The following is a 26648-nucleotide window of genomic DNA, read 5'->3' on the forward strand; positions in this document are numbered from 1 at the left end:
ACTCGGGTTAGGCCTCAGTTGCTCTGGGTGCCACAAAGCTGCCCACACATAATTCAGAATAACAGCCAATTGTCCTCACAGCAAGACCTTTGGCCCCATACTGCTGTATTCCTCTATCAACTCCTAGTGCTTTTAAGTTTTAGTCTAGCCCCAAGTAACAATCAAAAGATGAGGAACTGAAAATGTACTGGCAGTGTAGTAATGGTTTATAACAGATGAGTATGTAATGTTACAGGCTGCACTGGGTTGAACTTTGACACGTTCAATAATCATGACAGTGGTGTTTAAATCAGGTCGTTTTTTATTTGTATGTATAAGCAGTTAGGCAAAAATAGTTATTCAGTTTAACTCCAAAAAGTAAGCGTTATTATTTTTTCCAATAATAGGGGGATATTTGCACCTCAATTTAGTAGAAAATGGCTGTGCTACATTCTCTAAACTATGCTATGGGGGTATGTACAGAATCCTGTTATAATTTGAATATCTTACACAAAACTGGATATGGACTGAAAATGTTGTGTGACACTATATTACATACAACAAAATAAATAATGGAGTAGAAATATTCGCGGCCACATTTTCATCTCTGTACTAAAACACACAGGACATGCTCTGGATTACAGGAGCTACTTGGCAGAAGTGAGGATTATATAGAGGTTGGGGTAAACACAGCTTTTTGTTTTAATCTGTGTTCAGCGTTGGCCATAGCATTTAATAAAAATACAGCACAACTACCTTATTTTTGAAGGAATATATTTGGTTGCTTTCGACATAATCTCTCCTGTCCTCCCTGTCTGCACCGCACCGCCACCAAACCCCTCCCAACACACACAACCACACACAAACACCCACACATACACATAAAAAATGCTTCTCTATCGCTGGGGGGACCCCAACATTTTGTACATATCTTATTTCTCAAACCCTAACACTTATCCCTAGATCTGGTGGGGATATTTGATCCTAACAAAAAAAAAAATAATCTGAATACACACACATACACACACACACATACACACACAGGATATCCTCTCGTTGCTTTCTGTCTCTTTCACATGTCTCTTTCTCTCACTCTCTATTGCTCTCTCTCTAAGAAAGCACTCTCTTTAATCAGATTCCTGCCTCATTGATTATCTTAACAGTGTTCCACAGGGACAACCCCTCCCTACCACTGCCCCATCATCAAGGTCGGTCAGACGTAGAGACACACGAGCACAAGAGCCCCACCCCTCTGTATTACTCTGTCTAAGCCAGGCACCCTTCTGCCCTTAATCTCGCTACTTTGATTCATCCTGTCTTGTTTATTCAATGGTAGAGCGAGAATAGTAGAAAACAGCTTTTCAGCCTAGCATTGCGTGTTCTGCTCCATCCGGTGTCAGCATCTAATAATGTTTTCTAATCACCACCTCCTCCCTACCCTAATCCCTTGCCAGGTCCGACAAGCACAAACAAATATACAGACAGAGCTATTCAAATAGACGAACACTGAGTTTGAATCCCCCCCCCACTTTGTCAACTCTGCCATAATTTCAGTGATGCAAAACACTGATGTGGCTCAAAAGGTCATGTACTCTTATAATCTTCACCCAGCACAACCAGAGGTGGACTGGCCACCCCTCAGAGTTTGGTTCCTCTATAGGTTTCCACCTATGTTTCGATGCCACTAGGGAGTTTTTCCTAGCCACAGCGCATCAATTTGGTTTTTGCTTGCTCTTCGGGGTTTCAAGCTGGGTATCTGTAAAAGCACTTTGTGACAAGTGCTGATGTAAAAAGGACTTTATAAAATACATTTGATCAATTCAATGATTTGATTTCACTCACAATCCCTTGACGTTTGCAACCAAGACTAACACAACTCGATAGCACTTAGTAATGTAACTTTCCATTCCCATATGTCATTATAAGCCATCATTATTAAACTGCCACCTGTCACACTGACACACACTGGAGGTACTAGATACTCTGTCCTCTCTACAACAGCACCCAAGCAGTCGAGGAAGAGTCAGTGCTGGAAGTCTCCTGTCACTAGACATGCACATCATGACTCAGTTAATGTATTCTTGCTAAGTGACTGTGTTTATGTATATATATATATATATATATATATATTGTTGTGTGACTGTTATGTGGTAAACCAACACGTAAACATGTAATTACATTGTGTATTCTCTATATCACGTGTAGTATGCATTTGACAAATAAACAAACTGGAACTTTAAGGAACTGGCGGTGTGAGACAGTCTCCTCTTCCAGGGCAGAAACAGTAATATCATAGTGAAACACACACACACACACATACATATATATATATAGCTTGCATGTAGGGTAGTAATATGACTTCAGAGATACTGTGAGCATGCATGTACAGATGTGTACAATGTGAATTAGTACAATCCATTAAGTTTGTCATGTAGTAAGAAAAGAAAAAAAAGAATACAGAAAAAATGCAGTGTGAATATTTGGTTAAAAGATGGTTTAAAATGTAACTCTCCCATCGTCCGCGACCAGCCGTACTGACAGCCAAGTAGCTTTGTGGTTACACAAAATGGTTAAGTCAGAAAGAGGGAACATTTTGTTCCCTCCAGACATCACTCAATCAAATCAGAAATGTTTTAAAGAAGGCAAACACGATTCAAACAAATGTATCTATCTATTTCAAGTCATCACTAATCCTCTGTTCTCATTCTCGGTTTCAAAATATTAAAAAACATTTTATATCAATAGTTAAAGGTACTTTCTATAGTTGTCTTCCTGTTGTGAGTTCTCAGAAAATGTCATACACCATTGACACTGAAACATAACACACAGACACAGACACACACACACACACACACACACACACACACACACCCACAGAAGCAGTTCTATTTGAAACCTTCAGAGAGTTTGTCCGTGTTATTCTCTAATATTGCATTTGCCATGACCTTTGTTCCCAGTCTTCCAAAATGAAAAGAGTATGCTGTTAGGTCCACACTGTCCACTATTGAAAAATAAAAGCTACAGCATGCTCTTTTTAGAAAACTGAAAACTTTAGGATAATCTTTATCAATATTTAATCTATCTAAATCTCTTCCTTTCAATACCTTATCCAGTTGTCAACTCACCAGTGAAGGAGGGGACTTTGCCCATGTCTATCCATCATGCACATTGAAACCTTCTTCAGGAATTGGTCAAAACATTATTTCACTGGCATATGTATTCACATGACCATTGACCATCAAATCAGAGATCCTCAAGTTACTATCTTATTTCCATATACAATGCTCTGTACAAGTGTGTCCTGCATAGCAATTAGAGTTACTTCCAGGTCACACAGACTGAGAGCACCCATAGCACTGGTGGGATTCTATTTAAAATGAAAATACACTAAATGACACCAACAATCAGAATCCTAAACTACTGTAGATCAGTTGATATATTCACGGTGATGATTAATAGCAGAGTTATTCAGAACTAAGAGCCAAGAAGAAATGGGCTGAAGAAAAAAATAAATAAAATAGGGCAGGTTTTCCGATAATTTTCTTTGTTCTAACCTGAAGCCTACAACAGCAAATGCTACATTGAAAATAATTCATGGATAAGAACAAATATAAATAAAACAGGAGGAGCAGATTGTGACCAAAGTCCAGACAGTTCGTATCATGCATGCGGTTTCACTGTCATAAAAAATGTCTCTCTCATTCCCTTCTCTTCCTAGGTCTCCTCCCCCACATCTCTACATTCACTGCATCCTTCTGTCAGCCTTGGTGGACCCGGAGGACAGTTAGTCACTGGCTGTCTTCATGGTGGTCTTCATCTTACTCTCCAGCCGGACCAGATGCTCTGCCACCTGGTCCTCTGCCACCTCCAGGAGAGCTGCCATCTCGGGGGTGTCTACTCTCACCAGCTCCTCCTCCTCGTCTTCCTCTTCCTCCTCGTCATCCAACTCTAGGACAGCAGCCTTCTCTGGCGCAAACCCTACTCTCACCAGCTCTCCCACTGCTACCTCCCCGTCCCCATCTCCTGCCTGTAGTGTCTCCTTCTCGGCCACCTCCACCATCTCCATGCCCTCTGGGCGCACCACCTCGGCCACCCCATCTCGGATCTTCTTCACATGGAAGGTGAAGGGGGGCACACGGTAGACTGCTGTCTTGGAGCGGGCGTAGACGGTGTGGTCAGGGGTTAGAGACTTCTGCAGCTTCTCTTTGGAGCCCTTTATCTTCTCCTTGCGCTCCATGTTGGGGGTCATCTTGTTGCCTAACTTGCCCATCTTCTTCTCCAGACTGTGCTTGGTTTTCTCCAGTTTGTCGTGGGTTCTCTGCCGGGTCTTCTCCAGGTTCTCCTTGGTCTTCTGCCGGGTCTTCTCCAGGTTTTCCTTGGTCTTCTGCTTGGTTTTTTCCAGGTTCTCCTTGGTCTTTTGCGCTCGCTTTTCCCTCTGCTCCTTGGAGAAGGCCTTCTTGATGTTCTCCACACGTGCCTTGCCAGTGCGTTTGATTTTCTCTGCCCGGGACTCCTCAATGATCTCTTCGATCTCCACCTCCTCTTCTGAGTTGATGCCGGTATGGGCCACCTCGCCCCCCTCCTCAGGGATCCGCTCCAGCCCCCCTTCAACAGAGCCGCCCTCAGCCACCGTTTCTGCTCCCTCTGAGGTCTTCAGCGTGGCTTTTGCTGCCTTATTCTGATCCTGTGATGACACAAAGTAGAGTAGGTTGAATAACAGGAAGAGCAAACAGAAATAACAGTGAAGGTTGATGCAATTTGTATAGGCTGCAGATAAGGAACGAGAAAAACATACTGCGTTGACGCCCGTCGATGGACTAGGACACTATTATAAGTATTTTTTAATTAGTTTTTTATTTTATTCATTTTGGAACACGAATCTCTAATTTCAGTATTACATTCAACTCCTTACATATTAATTATCTGTGAGATGAGATAAGATATCTTTCTTTTCTTTCAGAGAATGTGATTTGTGAAATACATACAGATTGTTTTAAATTGACTGCGTAATTGCAGTGCGCTGCATGATTACAGTGGTTATATTGATGGATGACTATTCTGGTTGCGTTGAGGCGTCATGTAAAAGCCTGTCATGTAAAAACCAGAGGCAAAGGCTTTCAATGAAACTTCATTCAATCAATTAATATGAATTATTCTGAATGAGGGACGTGAGATGAAAATTAAAATTGACATTTCTATGTTTGATAAATTATTAATTTTTAGGTCTATTCTCAGACACATTACTTGATGTTCATCAGAAACAAAAATATATGGAATGATTGCTGTTGGAATGCGCCATCTACTGGTCCTAAAATAAAATATAATCTGACCAAGCTTATGAAATAAGCACATAGAATGAAGCATTGTGTAAAACTTCTTGATCTTGTTAAAGACTCGAAGAATGCATGTCATACAGGTTTGAAAGATTTCTCATAAAATGAAACTAGCGTTCCTAGCCATGTACACACAAAGCATTTCCTGCGATTGGTAAACCACTTCCAACCTCTCTGAAGGACTGTGGTAAATGTCATCCCACATTACATACAAACCTCCACCTACACTCCATCTCTGTCACTCGCTGCTACATCTGTACTCACCGCTCTCTATCTAAATACCTCTCTATGTGATAAGAGTTTCAGTCTTTGTGAGACAAAGGATGGGTAACTGCAGTACACACTTCTTCATACAATTTCCAATCCGTACACATACCGCTGTAAACATAATCTCGATAAACGTAATTCATGCCCTAACCGTTTGATGTGGTTTTCACACAGCTGGTAGGGAAATACCTACTTGCATTTCACTCTGTCTTCAGATGTATTATCTCACACCCATGGGTGACAATTTGGGAGTTTCAGTCTGACTACAGACCCGCCACTCTTGTTAAATGTGAAAATCCGTCACAGACTAGACTGCTCGTTCTACATTACAAACAAAGATTTCAGCAGAACATTTCCAAACCATCATGCTCATTACTACCAAATGGCTAAATTGTAGCCCTCTGGTAGTAATGCGGACAAGTTGTTTCTAGGGTGACAATAAAAAAATTATTATTATTTAGACTTTTAATTGAACTTTGTTTTTAGTCCAAGACTAGACTTAATCTGTCTTTGGGAAACTATGGGAAAATGTTGAAAGTATTTCCAGGACGGGTTCAAACAATATTGTACTACCTCTAGGGGACAGAAAAGGCATTGCAGCCTGCAAAACCAGAATCACATTGGATCTCTAAGCGTAAATGTACACATACTCAGAATAAGGAAATCCATGAATTTATAGTTAATGTACACATACTGTTTTAGAACAGTATGTAGATGCAGGGAGAAAATGTGAGTTTTAAATGCAACCACTTAGTTCAGAGTTTAGCGTGAGCTTGGTGTGGGAAGTAAAATCTGATTGTCCTGGATGGCTGGTTGCTGAGAGGGATCGTGCCGTGGAGTCATGTGGGACCTGGGTGAAGGGGAGGTGGGAGCTGGGGCCATGTCTGTGTACGGTGTGCTGCAGTTCATCGCTACAGCGTGTAGACACAAACCAGGACAGTAGTGGCACAGGTGACGATGGACTCTGTGAAAGTTGCATCATACCCATATGAAAGTTGTGCCATAGTGTACTATCCTCTTAATGCTGTATTATTACTATATTTGCTATATTAGTCATTGTAGTCTTCTTGCACAGTGATATTTACAGCAGTGTTTTCGTAGACATTTAGAATTTAGTATAATGTTTTTGATATGTGTATTATTGTAAGTAGAAATGTGAGTCATGGGGGGTAAAAAGGGGGATACAGGGGCAGTGCTACCCAACCCTGTTTCTGGACAGTTGCCATCCTGTATTTACTCTCTACAACTCCTAATTTAACACAGATGACTCTAACTATTACCTGAATAAAAGCTAAATCAGGCCAGTCACAAATGGGTTGGAGAGAACACCTCCAGGACATCTGACCTCCAGGAGCCGGATAGGGCAGCCCTGGTACTAAAACAGTTGTGCTCATACTTTTGCATACCCTGGCAGAAATTGTGAACTGACTGATCATGCAAAAAAGTATGTTTTCTTGGTGGATAGTGATCATATGAAGCCATTTATTATCACATAGTTGTTTGGCTCCTTTTTAAATCATAATGATAACAGAAATCCCCCAAATGGCCCTGATCAAATGTCTACATAACCTTGAATGTTTGGCCTTGTTACAGCCACACAAGGTGACACACACAGGTGAAAATGGCAATTAAAGGTGAATTTCCCACACCTGTGGATTTTTAAATTGCAATTAGTGTCTGTGTATAAATAATCAATGAGTTTGTTAGCTCTCACGTGGATGCACTGAGCAGGCTAGATACTGAGCCATGGGGAGCAGAAAAGAACTGTCAAAAGATGGAAAAGGATATAAAAAGAGATCCAAAGCCTTGCAAATGCCAGTCAGTACTGTTCAATCACTTATTAAGAAGTGGAAAATTCGGGGATCTCTTGATACCAAGCCTAGATTTCAGCCAAAACTGGGGAATTTGTTTGGGATACAAAGAAAAACCTGCAGGTAACCTCAGGAGACATACAAGCTGCTCTGGAAAAAGGTTATTTCAAGGAGCACAATATGACGATACTTGAACAAAAATTTGCTGCATGGTCGAGTTGCCAGAAAGGAGTCTTTACTGCGCCAATGCTACAAAAAAGCCTGGTTACAATATGCCCGACAACACCTTGACACACCCCACAGCTTCTGGCACACTGTAATTTGGAGTGACGAGACCAAAATTGAGCTTTATGGTCACAACCATAAGCGCTATGTTTGGAGAGGGGTCAACAAGGCCTATAGTGATCAGAATACCATCCCCAATGTGAAGCATGAAGGTGGCGCACTGATGTTTTGGAGGTGTGTGAGCTCTAAAGGCACAGGGAATCTGGTGGAAATTGATGGCAAGATGAATGCAGCATGTTATCAGAAAATACTGGCAGACAATTTGCATTCTTCTGCATGAAAGCTGCGGATGGGACACTCTTGGACTTCCCAGCATGACAATGAACCTAAACACAAGTTGACACTCCAGTGGTTACAGCAGAAAAAGGTGAAGGTTCTGGAGTGGCCATCACAGACTCCAGACCTTAATATCATCAAGCCACTCTGGGGAGATCTCAAATGTGAGGTTCATGCAAGACAACCAAAGACGTTGCATGACCTGGAGGCATTTTTGCCAAGACGAATGGGCAGCTATACCACCTGCAAGAATTTGGGGCCTTATAGACCACTATTACAAAAGAATGAACGCTGTCATTTATGCTAAAAGGGGCAATACTAAGGGTATGCAGACCTTTGAACAGGGGTCAGTTCATTTTTTTTCTTGTGCCATTCTGTTATGACCTAGAGTTGAATGTGAATCCCATAAGAAATAAAAGACATGTGTTTTGCCTGCTCACTGATGTTTCCCTTACAAATGGTCCATATATTACCAAACGTCTGTAGGTGGGACATACACTCCTGTTCAAATGTTTGGGGTCAATTAGGAATTTCCTTGTTACAAAAGAGCATTTTTTCTGTCCATCATAATAACATAAAATTGATCAGAAATACAAAGTAGACAATATTAATGAGACTCCAGGATTCTGGCCTTCTAGGCAGAGTTGCAAAGAAAAAGCCCTATCTCAGACTGGCCAATGAAAAGAAAAGATTAAGATGGGGAAAAGAACACAGACACTGGGCAGAGGAAGAACTCTGCCTAGCATGTCAGCATCCCGGTCAGTCAGTCATCTCTTCACTGTTGACATTGAGACTGGTGTTTTGTGGGTACTGTTTAATTAAGCTGCCAGTTGAGGACAATGTGCAGCATCGGTTTCTCAAACTAGAGACCAGTTTATTTGTCCTCTCGCTCAGTTGTTTACTGGGGCCTCCCACTCCTCTTTCTATTCTGGTTAGAGCCAGTTTGCGCTGATCTGTGATGGTAGTACACATCATTGTACGAGATCTTCAGTTTCTTGGCAATTTCTCACATGGAATAGCCTTTCTCAGAACAAAATAAGCTGATAACTTTCAGAAGAAAGTTCTTTGTTTCTGGACATCCTTTGTTTCTCCCTCTCATTCTCATTAACTATATGGCACCACTTAGCTTCTTGCTTCTGTAATTCCTCTCTAAACTCTTTCACCCTGTCTAATTTTATTGTCTGGCTGTGTACACAACGTGAAAACATAATGCTGGAATACTGTCCGGTGCTGTGTGTCTGTACTGAGCCACCGTCTCCTCTCCCTGTAAACCTCAATCCCACGCTGTGAGTATTGTTCAGAGTATTTAAAACCCTGCAGGGCTGTGTGAATGATGTCTGCGGGTGACAGGCTTTCATCGCGGCAGGGCGTGTGTCTTCCTGAGTGTGTGTGTGTGTAAGCGTGTGTTTGAATATCTCACTGTGAGCATGGGGAGGAAGCGGGACAGATAAAATGTCAAGAAAAAAGACTGCGTTTGCCTGAGCCCTTATGGGCAATTTGAGAGGTTGGCAAGGCGTGTGTGAGGTACGTTCGGTTTACGTGAGGCAAGTTCCATTATTTTATTTCTCGGCCTGAAAGAAAGAAAAACAAAATATGTTGTCAACAGTCACAATATTATTGTGACACATGGGAGCAGGTCTGTAATGGTTCCTAATTATCATCACGCCTTACAGGTGAAAACCACTCTTTTCTCACAGTCTCCACTCTGCCCTACTGTCACTTCATGTTTCATAAAAAATGTCCCCCTCCTCTCTAGGTTATTCCCATAGCACCTATCACGTCTCCTACTCCTCCTCCTCCATTACATCTGTGCCCCTTTCATTTCTTCTCTCATCAACCGCGGGGTAGTCCTCGGCTGACATTTTTTAGTCACTATGCGTGACTGTTTTTGCCGTGACAAAATACATTATAAATAAGAGCTGATTGAAAACCGGGCCCACTGTTACGGGATTGCGTACGGTCAAGTCTTACCCTGACACGCTTTCAAAGCCGATTCGGACGTTCATGGTCACTTTAAAGTCAGGTTCAAGTTGAACCACATCTCCTACCCTTCTAAATCCCTGTGCTGGTCCAGAATGGTGCCAGCAGAACCTCATAAAATGGCCATCGCTTCCTTATCTGGTGCTGTGTGTCCACATGGCCAGGCTCAGACCACTGTGTGTGGGTGTGTGTATTTTGAGCTTGTCTTTCCCCCTCTTTGGATTCTGCCCACCATTCCCTGGAAGCAAGCCATTGTAACATTCTGACCCCCCCCCCCCCCCGCCCCCATCCTCAACAGCGCAAACAAATAAACACATCGCTGTATCACCACAGCAACCACCACAGGAGACCAACTCTCCTGGCGGGGTGTGAAGCCCGGGCTGATGAATGGCTCAGGAGGACGTTGAACACCCCAGCAACACCGCCATAGGAATTCATTTAGCGCCACCTACTGTAACACACAAGGTTCAGTGATTCAGAACAAACCTGTCATCGTTAGTCTTCCGCCATTAGCCTAACCTCGGAACACTACATCCGCCAAGCGGTGTGTTGCCCTGGCTCACCACCGATTCCACTGGGGCAACGTAATTACGATAGGTGCGCTGCACACCTACATGAGGGCAGCACTAGAAACAACACGTGAAAACAACTTGTCTGGATCACAACCTTCACTGCAGAATAACAATCAGAGCTGTGAAGTCTGGAGCAGGAAGAAGCTGCAGCCAATAGAAACACTGCTATACCCTCTGCTGAGGAAACTCTGAAGTCATGAAAACTCAGGACACTACATCACAGTTGAGGATATCGCCAACTTTTGGGTTGAGATAGTGGAAGGGCCCGGAACAGCCTGATTAAGAGGAATGTGTAAGAGGAAATTAGGGATTAGGCAGCCACAGCTCGTCTGTCTGTGACTTTGATATTTTGAAAATGACATTCAGTTAGAGAGACAAAGGGAGAGACAGACAGAGCGAAAGAGTGAGGGCGAGATGGAAAGTCCATTAGTCACAACTCTCTCCTCCCACCACGGCCATGGAAAAGTCTGGTCTACATGTGTGTGCTACTATGGGGTGTCTGTAGGCTGTGGTTAGGTGAAGGTGTGTGTCCTTATATAGAGAAACAAAGAGCTCTGTTTGTTAATGTCTTTTTCTGAGTGGCCTGGGGTAGCCTACATCACAGCTCATGGAAATCTGGCAGACGGAGAAGACTCAGCGTGTGTGTGTGTAAATGACCGTGTGTTTGTGTACGATGTGTTGGAGTACTGTGTATTATGTGCATGGTGCCCAAGCTCAGACAAGCCCACGTCTGTCTGGTGCTCATGAGTCGTCTCTCTGAGGGAAACACTGCCCTGGAGGTATTCTGAAAATACATATGCACCACCCTGAGGCCCAGAAAACACATTAATAATGTCAGCAGGTTCTAGAGACTGAGGAAGAACAGCGAGAGAGAGATAGAAAAAGAGAAATGGAAAGAGATCGAGAAGGAGAGAGAGGGAGAGATAGAGGGAGAGATAGAGGGGAGGGCGAGAACATGAGTTCAAAGAAGGCAAGATAGCAAGACAGTCATAGCCACACTCTTAACACAGTCTTGGAGTTCCATTGATTCTGGACCCTGAGGGTTATGTCTCTGACTCACTGGCACACAGGATGAGTCCAAACCACACATTAGTTGCCATGGACGACCATGGAGAAAACACTGATCCATACAACAAAATCTTTGGCTATAAGGACACTAGGGCATCCCTTTCTTCTTCTAGCCAGCCCAGGACAGTTTTATGCCACAGTGTTGCAGTTAGAAAGGAAACCCTGTGCCAGTTCACAATGCCACCCCTTAACCCCGTGCCAGTTCACAATGCCACCCTTTTACCCCCGTGCCCATTCACAATACCACCCCTTTACCCCTGTGCCCGTTCACAAGCGTCAGCGTTCTGACAAGAACTGGAGAAGAAGAGATTATTCCTGGTTGGGCAATACATGCTATTTGGGTTTTACTAGGACGTGGGCCTTACATACAGTATATGACACCTCTACTCCCACCATCATAAGAATCAGATAGCCCCTGACCCGCATCCACCATTCATCCTGGGGCAGAGTAATGAGAGACAAGCCCGGTGAGTCACCCTGGCAGCTGTCTGGTCCTGTCCAGACCCAGTCGGCAGCTGTGCTTTCAAATTTCAAAATGACCCATCTGGTCCCCCTCTGGGACGGGCAGGCCTTGGCACTGATAAACACGGGCCAGCAGCTGATCAATCACGTGGAGGGCCAAACGTCCGTGGCTGAAAGTAGCAAAAAACGGGGTGGAGACATGGTGTACTTACCTCACGGCACCTCAATTCAGTCCCATTCGTTGCTTAGATGGAGCTTAACGTGCAGCACCAATCGAACATGTTAAAGCCACTCAAATGCAGTGCTGTGATGGACCTTAACAGCAATCATATCATTGAATGGGCATGTGTGTGGAGGGTTGTTGAACTTTCAATTAATAAATACTTGGCATTTTTGCCAGATTCTACATTCTGCTAACCTCTGAAGGAGGCATGACAATGGTTTTGGCACTATTGCCTTGCTAGACTACCAGCTAATGTACTCCTACTGTCACAGTTCGGTTATTAATATTAATGTAACTGCCCATTGTCTCTAAACGTCTGTGTTGTGGGTGTGTACAGGTTCTTCGAAATAGGAATGCTAGCAGACTGCAAAATGGTCAGCCCATCCTCCTCAGTAATACTACCTCAGTCATCATGACCACCATTAAGATACAGTCCAGGAGTTCTTTGTAATGACATCCAACACTTTCTGATGTCAATACGCCACAAGGCTCAAAATGTGCCAGCCCATCTGTGATGGTTTTACATGTAACAAGTCAGTGAAAATGTCAAAAGTTAGCAGTTTGCAGTTAATAGAAGGGAACAGACTATTTAGCATCCTTCTGTGCCTTCTTTCCAACCCAACAGGCATAATCCTTGTGGATACCAAACAATGTTTTTCACACTGAATTCCAGACAGGCAGACTGAGAGTTCCTTGTGTTCCAGACAGGCAGACTGAGAGTTCCCTGTGTTTAAGACAGGCAGGATGAGACTTCCCTGTGTTCCAGACAGGAAGACTGAGACTTCCCTGTGTTCCAGACAGGAAGACTGAGAGTTCCTTGTGTTCCAGACAGGAAGACTGAGAGTTCCCTGTGTTCCAGACAGGAAGACTGAGAGTTCCTTGTGTTCCAGACAGGCAGGCTGAGAGTTCCCTGTGTTACAGACAGGAAGACTGAGAGTTCCCTGTGTTCCAGACAGGAAGACTGAGAGTTCCTTGTGTTCCAGACAGGAAGACTGAGAGTTCCTTGTGTTCCAGACAGGAAGACTGAGAGTTCCCTGTGTTCCAGACAGGCAGGCTGAGAGTTCCCTGTGTTCCGGTTGGTAATGTTACAGTCCATTCTGTTTGCCACAGGAAGGGAGTTCCTTAGGGTATCTGTCAGTGATGTGCGACCTCATCATGGGGATATCCCTTTTCCACAGACCAGCCAACCCTTTCCAACTCTCTCCATGACTACAACCACTGGAATCTTGTGGTTACTACACAACTGTCAAAATGCCATCACCAGCCATGGAAACTTTGCTTTTACAAACGGTTTTCTTTATGCTGGCTCATGTTACTCAACATTTGGACCAAGATCTGTTGACTACCTTTAACATTAATAACAAGGTGTCAATCCATATTTAATGACTGTATCAGATTGCTGTTGATATGATTAATGAGCCATCATTCCTGTATAATAACGATTGGAAAAATAAGATGCATATTATGACCTAATATAGGTCTGTATTGTTTTTTTTTTTACAGTGAATCTGTCCATTGTCCAACTGATTCTGGTTTATCTTAGTTTGAGGGAGGGGAGTGGTTTTATGGAAAAAGTGAAACACTAGATGAATGGGAGAAAAGGGAGACACTAGATGAATAGCTTTTGTTCTGTTTTTCTTTTCTGCACAACAGGTGTGTTTTGGATCACACAAGACACTTTATCAAACTACACCTGGGAAAATCCATCATGTTCTCCTTCCTTCACATGTAATGGACCTTGTCAGGCTAATGTTGTCCACATGCAGTCTACTAGGCTCATAGTCTGGGTTAAGTCACACCCTTCAGGCAGGCATTTCAGTTTTTTAGAGGAATTGGAGAGGGCTCCGCTTTGGAAGTTACCAAGACGACTCTCCGTGTCCAGGACAGGTCGAACAGTTCAGCAGGAACATGCGCAAAATATATTTTCTCTTTTTGGTGCAACCCATTACATGGGGTTCTAGTAAGGCCTTTCTTTGACGTGTTGCCATATGAGAACAGTTTGGGCCGAAACCCACCTAGAGCCCTGCCTTGGTCACAGTGACTGATAGAAGTCACTGTGACAAACGCACGAGCATACAAACCCAGTCATTCTGCTGTGTTGCCGGTGGCTAAACTCAGACTCATTCTATGAAAGGAGACCTGACAGCATTCCAATGCACACCACTGCGGGGATATTTATACATCAAAGGACAAAGAGCAGATCCTCCTTTGCATGGTTTTGGAAAAATCTGCCCGAGTTATTACTATGTAGGCAGAGGCCTTCTGAAGTAAGCATCAGTACATCCGGCTAATCTTTACAGTAAGCAAAGTTTTGAATGTGTGCTCCAGCTCGCGCAATCCAACGGACTGGAATAGGGATACCATATCTACTGACCGGCCAAGAACGTGGAAGGGCCGGATAAGCGGTTGACCTGATCTTCAGCTGGCCTGCTGTGGCCCTGAGCTCTGCGTGCCAGATGAGCGGTGGGGGGTTGCGCTCAAGCAGACGTCTGGTTCATACGAGTAGACGATGTTTGTGTTTCTTAATGAGTGCTGCACACAGCAGACTTTGACCCATGCCACACACACATGCGCGCGCGCGCGCGCACGCACGCACATTGTTGACAGGATGAAAGCTGATTTGGCTAGTGGGTCGCTGAAGACAGCAGTCCGGTGGGACTGTGAACCAGCCTGGACCAGACGAAGCGAAAACAAGTGTGTCATTTCCCAGCAGGACCCCACCTTTCGCCAAGTCTCTCCCAGACAGCACGAAGATCAGCTGGGCGTTCAGAATACAGCAGTAGCTGTTCCACATGCAAATCCACCACCAGCACCCTGACAGACATGGTTTACTGGCCACAGGATAGTTAACTGCAGGATCCATTTTACTATGCTGAGTGAATCCAGCTTGGCAGTGTTCCAGAGCCACTGGTCTCTGGCCGCAGGAATAGCAGGGCTCCTCTTTCCACTGCACATATCGCACTGGCAGTGAGAGGAGAGTACCTGCACATATCGCACTGGCAGTGAGAGGAGAGCACATGCACATATCGCACTGGCAGTGAGAGGAGAGTACCTGCACATATTGCACTGGCAGTGAGGAGAGCACCTGTACATATCGCACTGGCAGTGAGAGTAGAGTACCTGCACATATCGCACTGGCAGTGAGAGGAGAGCACATGCACATATCGCACTGGCAGTGAGAGGAGAGTACCTGCACATATCACACTGGCAGTGAGAGGAGAGCACATGCACATATCACACTGGCAGTGAGAGGAGAGCACCTGCACATATCACACTGGCAGTGAGAGGAGAGTACCTGCACATATCGCACTGGCAGTGAGAGGAGAGCACCTGCACACGCGTAACACTATCAGACAATTCCGTATCGAAGCTTCAGCCGGCCGTGACTCCAAGACACGAGCCATGAGATGCGGACCAGCCCTCAGGAACACATTGGCGGTTAAAAATATGTAATAGTAAAAGGAATGTGGAAGGATATCCCACCCTGTCGTGTTTCTTCTATCCTGTTGTAGGTTAGTGTACAGGACCAGAGCTGAGATACTCGTTCTAGAGACAGAGGTAGGTTTACTGTAGAGATGCAAGCTGTGGTGGAACCAAATCCGCTGGGTGGCATCCGTAGTCCGTGTTTGGAGATGCAATCACCACACACGACCGTGGCACGCAGCCCCTCTGTATCTGGAAGGACTGTGTAAGCTGTAGCACCGACACAGGGCTCTGTGAGTTATTAGGTGGAACTAAAAGATTCCACCCATACTGTCATGTCAGGTGTATCTATTTCTCTATCAGACAGGTATATGCTGCAGTCTTCGGTTCGCTCAAACTGACATGAACTATTTGATGGTACGACAGGGGTGTAGCAAAATCCCGTCGGCGAAACTTTAACATAACTATACTGTAATTTAGAAAAATGACTCCCCCGTTAAATTGATACAATAATATGCCATATCGTACACAACTTAGATCAAATTCTGGGAGAATACTTTCAAGCCAGACCATAAAACCGTGATACAAGTGATATTTAAGTCCTATATTAAGGTCCTTTAGACCCAACCCTAATAAAAAAATCTAAAATAATGATGCCTCAGTGCTCTTGGCTGAACTCTCCAGAACTCCAGAAGAGAAAGGAGAAAGGAGAGAGATATCACAGACAGTTGAGTTGTGCCAAGAGATACAGTCAATGTATCTAGCTGGTTCCAGGCAGTTCCAGCCTGTTTCGTGGCCAGGACGAGGTTGGGGATGACGGGATGGATGATAGGGTGGGTGGGAGGAGGAGCTTGAGTTTTAATGTGGACTAACAGAAAACTCACACCTGAGTTAAGACATTTTATTTGATGCCAACCTGAGAATGTAATACCTCCTTGTCAAAGTGAGGGCCTCCAATTATTCTAGGTGTGACTTTTGTTGCATGTGGTTGTTTTTATAATCCATAAACAAACATGTTCATGATTTTTTAAATCATCAGTAAAAATATTAAAAACTGACTATTAAGTGGAATTAAAAGAGAACAACATATTTTCATCAATGTAACGTTAAGCTGTTCTTCATCCTGAAAGAAATCTATGGGCCAAGATCAGTTCTAATCCATGGAAGATTTTCTTCAAATAGCCCTTCAAATTTTCAGCTAACTTTAGCCAGCACTAACTAAAACTATTGGAAGTAAACACATTTTGCAAGCATGATTAAATCTCCAAATGCCTAAAGTCAACTCTATATTTGGTTTGAAAGAAACAAGCTGAAACTAATTTTAGGTTCGTAATAATAAGTTTGCCATTTAAACCCTTGCAGTTTATCTTTGCCCATACCTCTAGATATTGTTCAGGGTGAGGGACAGATATCCAGCAAATAAAGCATCTGATCATGAACTGAAGGTTTCATTGCCGTTACCCTTAATTGCTACCAGGATATTGCTGTAAACAAGTATGTGTTCTCAGTTTACTTAACTGGCACAAAACAACTACAGAAAATGTCTAAGGGCATGAAAGGATGTCACATATGTGCAATTTCAAGACCAACAGCTGAATGAAACTGATGTACAACTTCTAAATATGCACTTAACATGAAACATAACATCATGTCGGTGTGTAATTAAAGAATGTTGCTGAGATGGTGGTGAACCACCCTTTTGCGCACGCACACACACACACACGCATGCACGCACGCTCTCCAGCATTGAATCGTTCAGGCTGTGTTTTACAGAGGAGCTGACACGCAACAGTGAAATGTTGAGCCTGCCAGACAACTCACCACAAGCTGCAGTGTGTAAGCATGGATGGATGTTAGGAGAGGGTTCACTGAAGGGGAGCGGGACAGTATGTGTGTGTGTGTGTGTGTGGCTATGAGATGCCAAGGGGATGAGTTAAAGGGCCAAATTGGTTTTACTGTGTATGTCTCTACTCCACTTGCCCTAATCTCAGCCCTCCCCGGCTGTACCACAGTGATTCTGTGAGGACAGATTCATCCCAGACTAGACCACAGAGGGTTCACAAGCCTGAGGAGATTGGTTCTGAAGTGTGGTCAGGTCTGTCAATGGCTGAGGACAGAAGCTAAGGGAGCCTGGCCCCCTGAGTAGGTGAAAGTCCCCTCAGATGGGGTCGGAGACAGGACAGTCACAATATAGGTGAGACTCAAAGCCAGAACAAATGGAATGACTGAGGACACTTGACAAAAGATTTGTGGAACCACACCTTCCCTGCAATGGTGAGATGGGCGGGAAACCTCATCTAACGGAGGAACCCTGGGGACAGGTGGATAGAGGAGCAATGCTGCGCCTCAACCCCCACACCCTCTCAAAGGTCGAGGGCTGTTTGTAGTTGAGAGAGCGGTGATGACATGTAGCTTTGCACTGGGCAGCCACTGCACACCATCAGCTGCTGCTGGGAGTCTCAGCCCCTTAGAGAGAGAGAGGAAGAGAGAGAGAGAGAGAAAAAGAGACACAGAAATAAAGGGAAAGCGAGAGAGAAAGAGAGACACCCATGCCATTTTAGTAGCCAGACCACCCAACAGTGTAACTGGAGCAAAAGCGCTGGCATTCAGTCACTCATTCACATTTTGAGACTTGTCCTTCGTCTCACTCTCTTCACCCTCTTCACATGGAAAGTGGGAGAGTGGCAAAAGTTTCTCAGCACTGGGAGACCTTAAAAGGCCATGCACTCCATGTGCCACGCCGTTTAGGTGATTGATTATGAAATATAGCTTTGGTCACTGGCATCCAATAGTAATGACCGCGCCCTGCTGCTGCTGGGGGATTGTGTGTGATACTGTCTGTCCAAGTTTAATTATAAAGCATCCTCATCAGTGTTTCCCTGATACTCGCGGTATGAAAAAATGCGTCCGCCCACTCTCAGAGTACGCACTCACATGACAGAAAAACACCTGCGGTTGACACCAATAGAAGCTCACCCACACTCACGCACTCACATGTTGAAATGAAAAGCACAGGAACACATGCATACACATGCGTGCACACACAATACAATCAAAAGGGCATGCACACTTACTAAACCAATCCGCTTGCTGACCGTAGTGAAGTCGCAGTGGAACCCCTCCCCTCTTAGCCAATGCTCCACATGGGTCAGAACAGGAGCCATCTTGGATTTATCAGTCAATTAGACCAGGGTGTCACGGCCATCTCCCCAGGAATCACAACGTGAATTCTTACTCTCCATGGGCACTATTGAATTCCCACTCTCCATGGGCACTGTTGAATTCCCACTCTCCATGGGCACTATTGAATTCCCACTCTCCATGGGCACTATTGAATTCCCACTCTCCATGGGCACTGTTGAATTCCCACTCTCCATGGGCACTATTGAATTCCCACTCTCCATGGGCACTATTGAATTCCCACTCTCCATGGGCACTGTTGAATTCCCACTCTCCATTGGCACTTATTGTAGATGTGTCTTTCATTCCGCTTTGATCAACCTTTGTTTTTTTTGTATCTGCAACAATCTGGCCGACTTGCTTCATAGAGGTGTTGTTTTGGCTTATTGTGTGTTCTAGAGCAACCAAAACAGACTCATGTCCACTACACAAATACCGTACACAATTAGCTAGACCTTGTACACCACACTCCGTCAATTCAGATCTTGATCCTGCTGGATCGTTTTCACCCAAACATAATCACAGACGCACGCACGTACGCACACACGCACGCACGGGTGCGCACACACAACAAAATTAGCCAGAGAGACAGTGGAAAAGGGTGTGACTTGTCCCAGGGCCAGGGTTGATTCGCCATGCTGTCATTCTATGGCCTAGCTCCTCCAATGTCATTTAACCTGACACCATGCAGCCACTGGCAAAAAATAGACTGCAGCCATATCAAGGCAACATGGAAGTCACAGTTTATAAGACCTGCTGGAGTCACAGTTAAGACTGATGACTCCATGATTGTGAATTAAGTCACAGTTCAAACATCAGGAAGCAACGGGAGAGTCACCTTCGGTCAGTCACCATTTGGAAAGTAATAATTCATAAAGCCAGTACAATCAGTAAATCTTTCATTGTATGTCGGTTAGTTCCAGTAAGCTAACAGACGCCGTAAATGTTTGAGTAAGTGGTGTTAATGGAACCATTCCCTACAATCACCCGGACCTGATTGTAAAGTACAGTTATTGTTTGATTATTTTACCCAGGCTTTCCTTTTGGACTGAATACTGCAGCATTTCTCTTAGCCTGCTGTTGCCCAGGAAGTCCTGCAGTGCAATCAGTGCCAGCGTACAGATCTTGGACCACACCAGCATAAACCTTTCATTCCGACCACAGCACGTCTTTCATGTTGCAGCTTATGAAGGACCTATGCAAGATCTATAAGGCAGACCAAATATGCCCCCGTGTGTACTGTCCCCAGACAGAAGGTCTTTCTGAGAGGCTTATCAAGACAATAAACAGTATGATACGGAGGGCAATTTACAGGAACATTTCAAGAGACATTGACCATGTCACCCTGAGGAGAGACTTCCCAGTTGTGCTCAAAGGTTTGCATACCCTTGGCGAATTGATAATATACAGCTCCGGAAAAATTAAGAGACCACTGCACCTTTTTCTTTCCTTTCCAAAAAAGTTGAAAAGGAAGGTTTTGAGTGAGGAACAGAAGCCTTCAATTTGCATTGTGAGAGAGGGGCGAGCCCCACATTCACGCTTAGCCTATGGCCTACTACTGTGAACTCGAATCGGCAGATCACAGTCTGAAGCAATCTGGGGCTGTGCCCCACCTGCCCTTAATGACCAATTGCCCCTGCCTACTTGGTCATGCCTATGTTACAAACAGAGGCGTCGCTAGGATCACAATACATTCAGGGCTTATTTATTAATTTCTTCGTCCATTTGAGATCCGGGACTATTCATAAAAGATCAGGGGCTGTAGCCACAGACACCCAGGCCTTACGACGCCACTGGTTACAAACATCCGCCCACCATGGTCCCCACATCAGCTGCAGTAGAACGTGCCTTCCCGAGCCTGAAGGAGGTGTCGAGCTCTCGCCCTGTCCTGCTGGCGTATCGTTTCACCCTAGACTTCATTGTACAGGTGGACCCCTCCAATGGTGAGGCTGGGAGGCGTCCTCTCACAGGGTGAGGGTACAGCAGAATGATCCAAACTATACACCCGCAAAACTATACCATCCATACTATACATCCACAGAACTATGCGATCCATACTATACATCCACAGAACCATGCGATCCATACTATACATCCACAGGACTATACCATCCATACTATACATCTACAGGACTATACCATCCATACTATACATCCACAGGACTATACCATCCATACTATACATCCACAGGACTATACCATCCAAACTATACACCTGCATAACTATACCATCCATACTATGCATCCGCAGAACTATACGATCCATACTATACATCCACAGGACTATACCATCCATACTATACATCCACAGGACTATACCATCCATACTATACATCCGCAGAACTATACGATCCATACTATACATCCACAGGACTATACCATCCATACTATACATCCGCAGAACTATACGATTCATACTATACATCCACAGGACTATACCATCCATACTATACATCCACAGGACTATACCATCCATACTATACATCCACAGGACTATACCATCCATACTATACATCCGCAGGACTATACCATCCATACTATACATCCGCAGGACAATACCATCCATACTATACATCCGCAGGACAATACCATCCATACTATACATCCGCAGGACTATACCATCCATATTATACATCCGCAGGACAATACCATCCATACTATACATCCGCAGGACTATACCATCCATATTATACATCCACAGGACTATACCATCCATACTATACAACCGCAGGACAATACCATCCATACTATACATCCGCAGGACTATACCATCCATATTATACATCCGCAGGACTATACCATCCATACTATACATCCGCAGGACTATACCATCCACACTATACATCCACAGGACTATACCATTCATACTATACATCCACAGGACTATACCATCCATACTATACATTCGCAGGACTATACCATCCATAGTACACATCCACAGGACTATACCATCCATACTATACATCCGCAGGACTATACCATCCATACTATACATCCACAGGACTATACCATCCAAACTATACATCCACAGGACCATACGATCCTTACTATACATCCACAGGACTATACCATCCACACTACACATCAGTGGGCTGGTAGATGTTTGCTAATGTTGCAACCCTTTTGTTGTTTTGACGTGACACGGCTAGTTCCGGGCATAGCAATGCAGATGCGCCTGTCTTTGTTAAAGCAGGTGTCCCTTGCGTTCAAGTCCTTGGAGGAACAGATTAATAACAGATTATTTATCCTTTTGGATTATTTATCCTTTTGGACTCTGTATACCTGGATTATTGGGGTTTTCTCAAACCTTGTAACTTTGTTTGATGTCCATGTATTTATGTTATCTTTCTTTGGATAACTGTTATAACAGGACCAAAACCATAAAAACTGTTCTTGTTGTATGACTCGTTTCCCCCAGTTGCGCATGGTTTTATCTGGTGGTTTCTGCTTAGATACTGGCTGTGTAGAAAAGCTACAGGGTAAGAGAGGGTGAGGACCAAGTTGTGCGTCATGGGACAGGAATGTGTACACCACTTTGTTGGAGCTTGATTAAGCAATGCTTTGAAAACAAGGCACAAGTAAACCAAGAGAGAAAAAAGTGTTAAGCATTCTCTTTATTTTAGCTTGCACACCTGCACATTTCACTTCCCGGCTCGCACGAATGCTCAAACACGCACACAGATTTTCTAAGAAGTCAGAATGCCTGAGAGAATTCAGGACAGGGCAATAGGGCTGGTGTGTGAAGGTGTGTGTATCAAGCCTGCTTTACTTGGATAATTTATTATGGCCAACCGTCTCTGATTAGGTTCCTGCTAAATGCCAATAGTGTAACCTAGTGCCACAGTGGACATTCCAGGAGGGGGATCTGAAAATAAGTCAGCAAGCCAATGCAGACGCCGTAGAATAAACTGACCAAGATGGCTTCCAACAGCCAGCTTCCAAACATCGACTTGCAACCAGCTCATACCAATAAACCCAGAATTCTTCTCAGAAACACCTCTGACATTAAACCAATTGGATTAGACAAACAGGAAACAATGTACTGCAGGGTCTCTCTCTGATGCCTTCTCATCGGGTCGATATACTGTACTCTACTGTAATAGGAGACAAGACTTCATAGAACCTACCGCCGGCCAGGGAGCAAGCTAGCCAGTCTTGGCCTTCCGTGCAGGCTGCAAGCCATCAGTTCAGTCACAGACATTACAGCACGCACGTCTAAATAAAGACCAGCCCATGGAGTAGCAGGCTGCTCCGAAGAGAGGGGCCACTCAGACTCAACTTTGCGCCACTCACCATAACGCGATTCCTCAGCTTGGCTGACACTTTGTGCCTGAATATACACTGGAGTGGTGTGCCTGGGAGCTACAAAGCCTGGTTCTCTGTAACTAGCCAACTCGGTTTTGAGGCACAGAGGACAGCACGCCATGCCTGTTGCCAGGGAGAAGGTCGCAAACAGGCCGGACGGCCTGGACACACGTGAGATTATACTGGAGCACAGAAACAGACATGCACTGTATCCACAATATACACTTATAATATACAGAACAGATAATTACCCCACACCCATGAACAGTTAAAACCTAACCATGGAAATAGGTCCTAATGCAGAAACGTACAGAAAAAGTTAAATAAATAATCCACTGAATTTACAGATTGGTGATCTAAAGAGCATACGGTTGTAGTGCTTATAGTAGTGTAGTTTACTCCTTTCAGGGATACGGGATCAGTGTAATACTGCATCTGGGGGTCGATATTCACACAGTTATTGAAAGCTTTACAGCCGGATAGATAGGCCCTGATGATGACCTGGCACCTCTTCAGGACTAAAATGACATGTCTTCATCTTACACCGCAGTGAAGCTGCCAGTTCTCTGTCACGATCAGTCAGTAAAGGCAGGGCGTTGGTTTAATCACTTGCAGAGCATCGGCATTAGGGTGTTGATGGTCCCATCTTCTGCTCTCCTCTCATAGGTCTGTCTGGCTGCTTCATGAATAGCATTTGGTCAACTGTGAGACCCTGTGCTCAAAGACAGGTGTTCTAAACCTCTCGGCTGAGACCTCCAGACACCAGACAATCTTGTTCTTATAGCCTGAACATGCTCACCCAAGTTATATGATGTGTGACAGCCCTGGAACAACTGAAATTCAGGCTTTGGGTCCCTGAGGAGAGGTTTGAGAACCACTGCTCGGGGAAAGGTCAATGAACGCCCCCCTCCCCACACTGTCAGTCCCTCTCATTCATCAACTATTTGATCTTGAGAACTGCTGTTCTCTTCCAGGACAAGTGGAATGTTACTACAGGACTTGCCGATCTGTGCAAAATGGCCTGTCGTTAAACAGTGTTGTTTTTGTTTTCATCCACCTGAATTCTAATTTAGAGATACTTGCATGGAACTCCATTTGAACTCCATTTGATATTGTTGAAAATATGTTTTAATAGATAATTTAAGTTACTCTTACCTCTCAAATTGTTAGATATACATGCACATCAGCATTTTGTTTTCAAGCAAAAGCTTTCACTCCTATTTTCAAATATAATGTTTCTCAACTGTAGTTCTCAAGGACCCCATGGCTTTTGCAGAACATTTATGTCATTAATGCCATGCTCTACTTATGTGAGCTGCACAGGACCCCATTGCCTTGTACGAAAAAATGTATTCTACTTGTAAACATCAAGCCTGAGTTGAAACAGTTCCCTTTCCAGGCCTACAGCAAAGAAAACAGCTGTTGGGGATAATCAATGTCAGGAAACCCTGGCCTGAGGCCAGTGATTGGCACTTAGGTAAAGCCAATTACTTTTTCAATGGCTTCACTAGGTTTCAAATAATGTTTGCGGATTGGCACAGGGGTGCCGCGGAGGGCCGGTGCAAATGGCCAACACCGCCCATATTTGGAGGGTTAGTAATCAAATAAGGCTGCCTTGCCACATTGCATTCTAGTGACTCCTTGTGGCGGCTTGGGTTCATGTGAGCTCAACTGAGGTAATTGCCTTTTAATTGGACATAGTGATTTGGAGCATGGTAAAGGTCAAGCTAAAAAAAATCGCGAAAAAGAGCACTGGCCCAAATTACTTCTAGTCTACAACAACCTGAGGCCTAAAGCTTTGGTCAGTTAGATCAGATAAATATAGCAGGTAGATCGCTAAAAAATTATTTACACTAAAAAGTACAAGCAGCGACTTCTGCTTCAGCAACTCATTCCCGTAGAGACGATCAGGTTATTCTAGTGAGAGGATGTTTAAACAGTTACTGGGACGTCATAATAACATTTAGGGCGTATTTTGCACTTGCTCATGACTTTCCCGAGCAACATGGGGAATGCAACGAGCCCTTTGGTGGAATCTAGTGGTCCTGGACCAAGGTGACCTCAGCTCACATCTAAAGCAGCCAACCACCACCCACTGATATAAATGCCCTTACACATGCAGTTCTGTATCCATCCTTCCTCAAACACTGATCCCCTCTCAACACTTTACAGTAACTTTAATGAACAGTCTGTAATACACTGAGCAAACACTATTGGTCAATATCGACACCCCGCCACTGAGTTCCCCCCTCTTACCTGATAGATGAGAACTTTGAAGTTGCGCCTCTTCAGCAGCTCGTTCTCGTTGCTCTCCAGCTTCTTGATCTGGCCCGCCTGCTTCTCCAGGTTGGTGCGGACCGTCTTGACGTTGACGCTGACCTTGCGCACCTTGTCCAGCATCTTGTTGACGCTGTTGGCCGTGCCCGTGTGGCTTTTGGACAGCTTGGCCAGCTCACCCTGGATGCTGGACACAGAGTTTTCCATGTCCTGCTGCCGGGCCTCCAGCCCGTTCTGGGTCTGCTGGATCTGGTCCACCACACCGATGATCTTGTCGAGCAGGGTCAGGACCATGACCCCGTTGATCTGCGCCTCGCTCTTGGTGCCCGAACCCGCGGCCAGGGCCAGATCCACCTCCTCTGAAATGTCGTCGTCACTGTCGGTGGTCGCGGGCTGGACCGCTGCAGCCACCAGGGAAGTCTCGTCGTCATCTGAAACTTCGGTCTGAGGCACCCGTTCCTTCTGCAAGCCTACTGGATCCGCCATGACTGTCAAGTCCAAACACACACTGCTCAGCTCGTACACTCACTTAGGACAAAAATACACTACAGGGAAAACTAACCTTCCAGGGCCACCCTGACTAAGAAGTCAAATCCAAATCCTTTTTGTTTTCTATAAAGGTACACTTACTCTTCCACTTTTGGCTCTTTTCTTCTTCCAACTTTCTAGTCTACTTGTCTGGTTGCTCTCTTTCCTCTCCCTCTCTTCCACTCACTCTGAGTCCTCTCACTCTTTTGCTCTCTCTCTGTGCATATGCACTGGGATGCTGGCCAGCCAACGGGAGTGGAACCTCTCACTGCTGAGGCATGTGTGCCCTGACTCAAATGCCTGGGCTCTATGTAAAACCACCCAGTCAAACATTTCCTAAACCCCGCCCCACACCCCACCCCTTGATATGGCTGCTTCTGGGGCTCCACCCCCCTCCCCTGCCCAAGCGAAGGGTATAAAAACCAACAGCCCCTGTCTCCACCCCAGGTGTGGTCGGGACTCCCAGAGGGGAGGCAGCAGGAGGAGCCACATATGCAGACACTGGCAGAGATTTAGTGCAAACTGCAACTTTCCAGTCAAAGTGGAACATGTAGGACACTGTGCAAAAGGTTTTACATCGAACCCAAAAGCAAACTGTTTCTACCTACTATCTACTGTTTTTTTCTACCTGTAGGAACAAGTGTTTGCCCTCCAATAAAGAATAAAGAATGTGATTTTT

At 44.7% G+C, this 26648-nt stretch overlaps 1 protein-coding gene across 1 annotated transcript; it reads right to left on the bottom strand.

Moving 5' to 3' along the window:
* Positions 1–188: 188 nt before the first annotated feature.
* Positions 189–26280, bottom strand: cavin1a (caveolae associated protein 1a). The gene is made up of 3 exons (XM_010874823.5): positions 26072–26280; positions 25421–25929; positions 189–4663 (listed from the first exon to the last, which is right to left on the bottom strand). Exons 2-3 carry the CDS (start codon positions 25925–25927, stop codon positions 3764–3766), a joined length of 1407 nt encoding a protein of 468 aa, XP_010873125.1. The 5' UTR covers positions 25928–25929; positions 26072–26280; the 3' UTR covers positions 189–3763.
* Positions 26281–26648: the final 368 nt, after the last annotated feature.

The sequence above is a fragment of the Esox lucius genome, chromosome 11 (assembly GCF_011004845.1).
Source record: "Esox lucius isolate fEsoLuc1 chromosome 11, fEsoLuc1.pri, whole genome shotgun sequence".
In the NCBI taxonomy this organism is placed as follows: domain Eukaryota; kingdom Metazoa; phylum Chordata; class Actinopteri; order Esociformes; family Esocidae; genus Esox; species Esox lucius.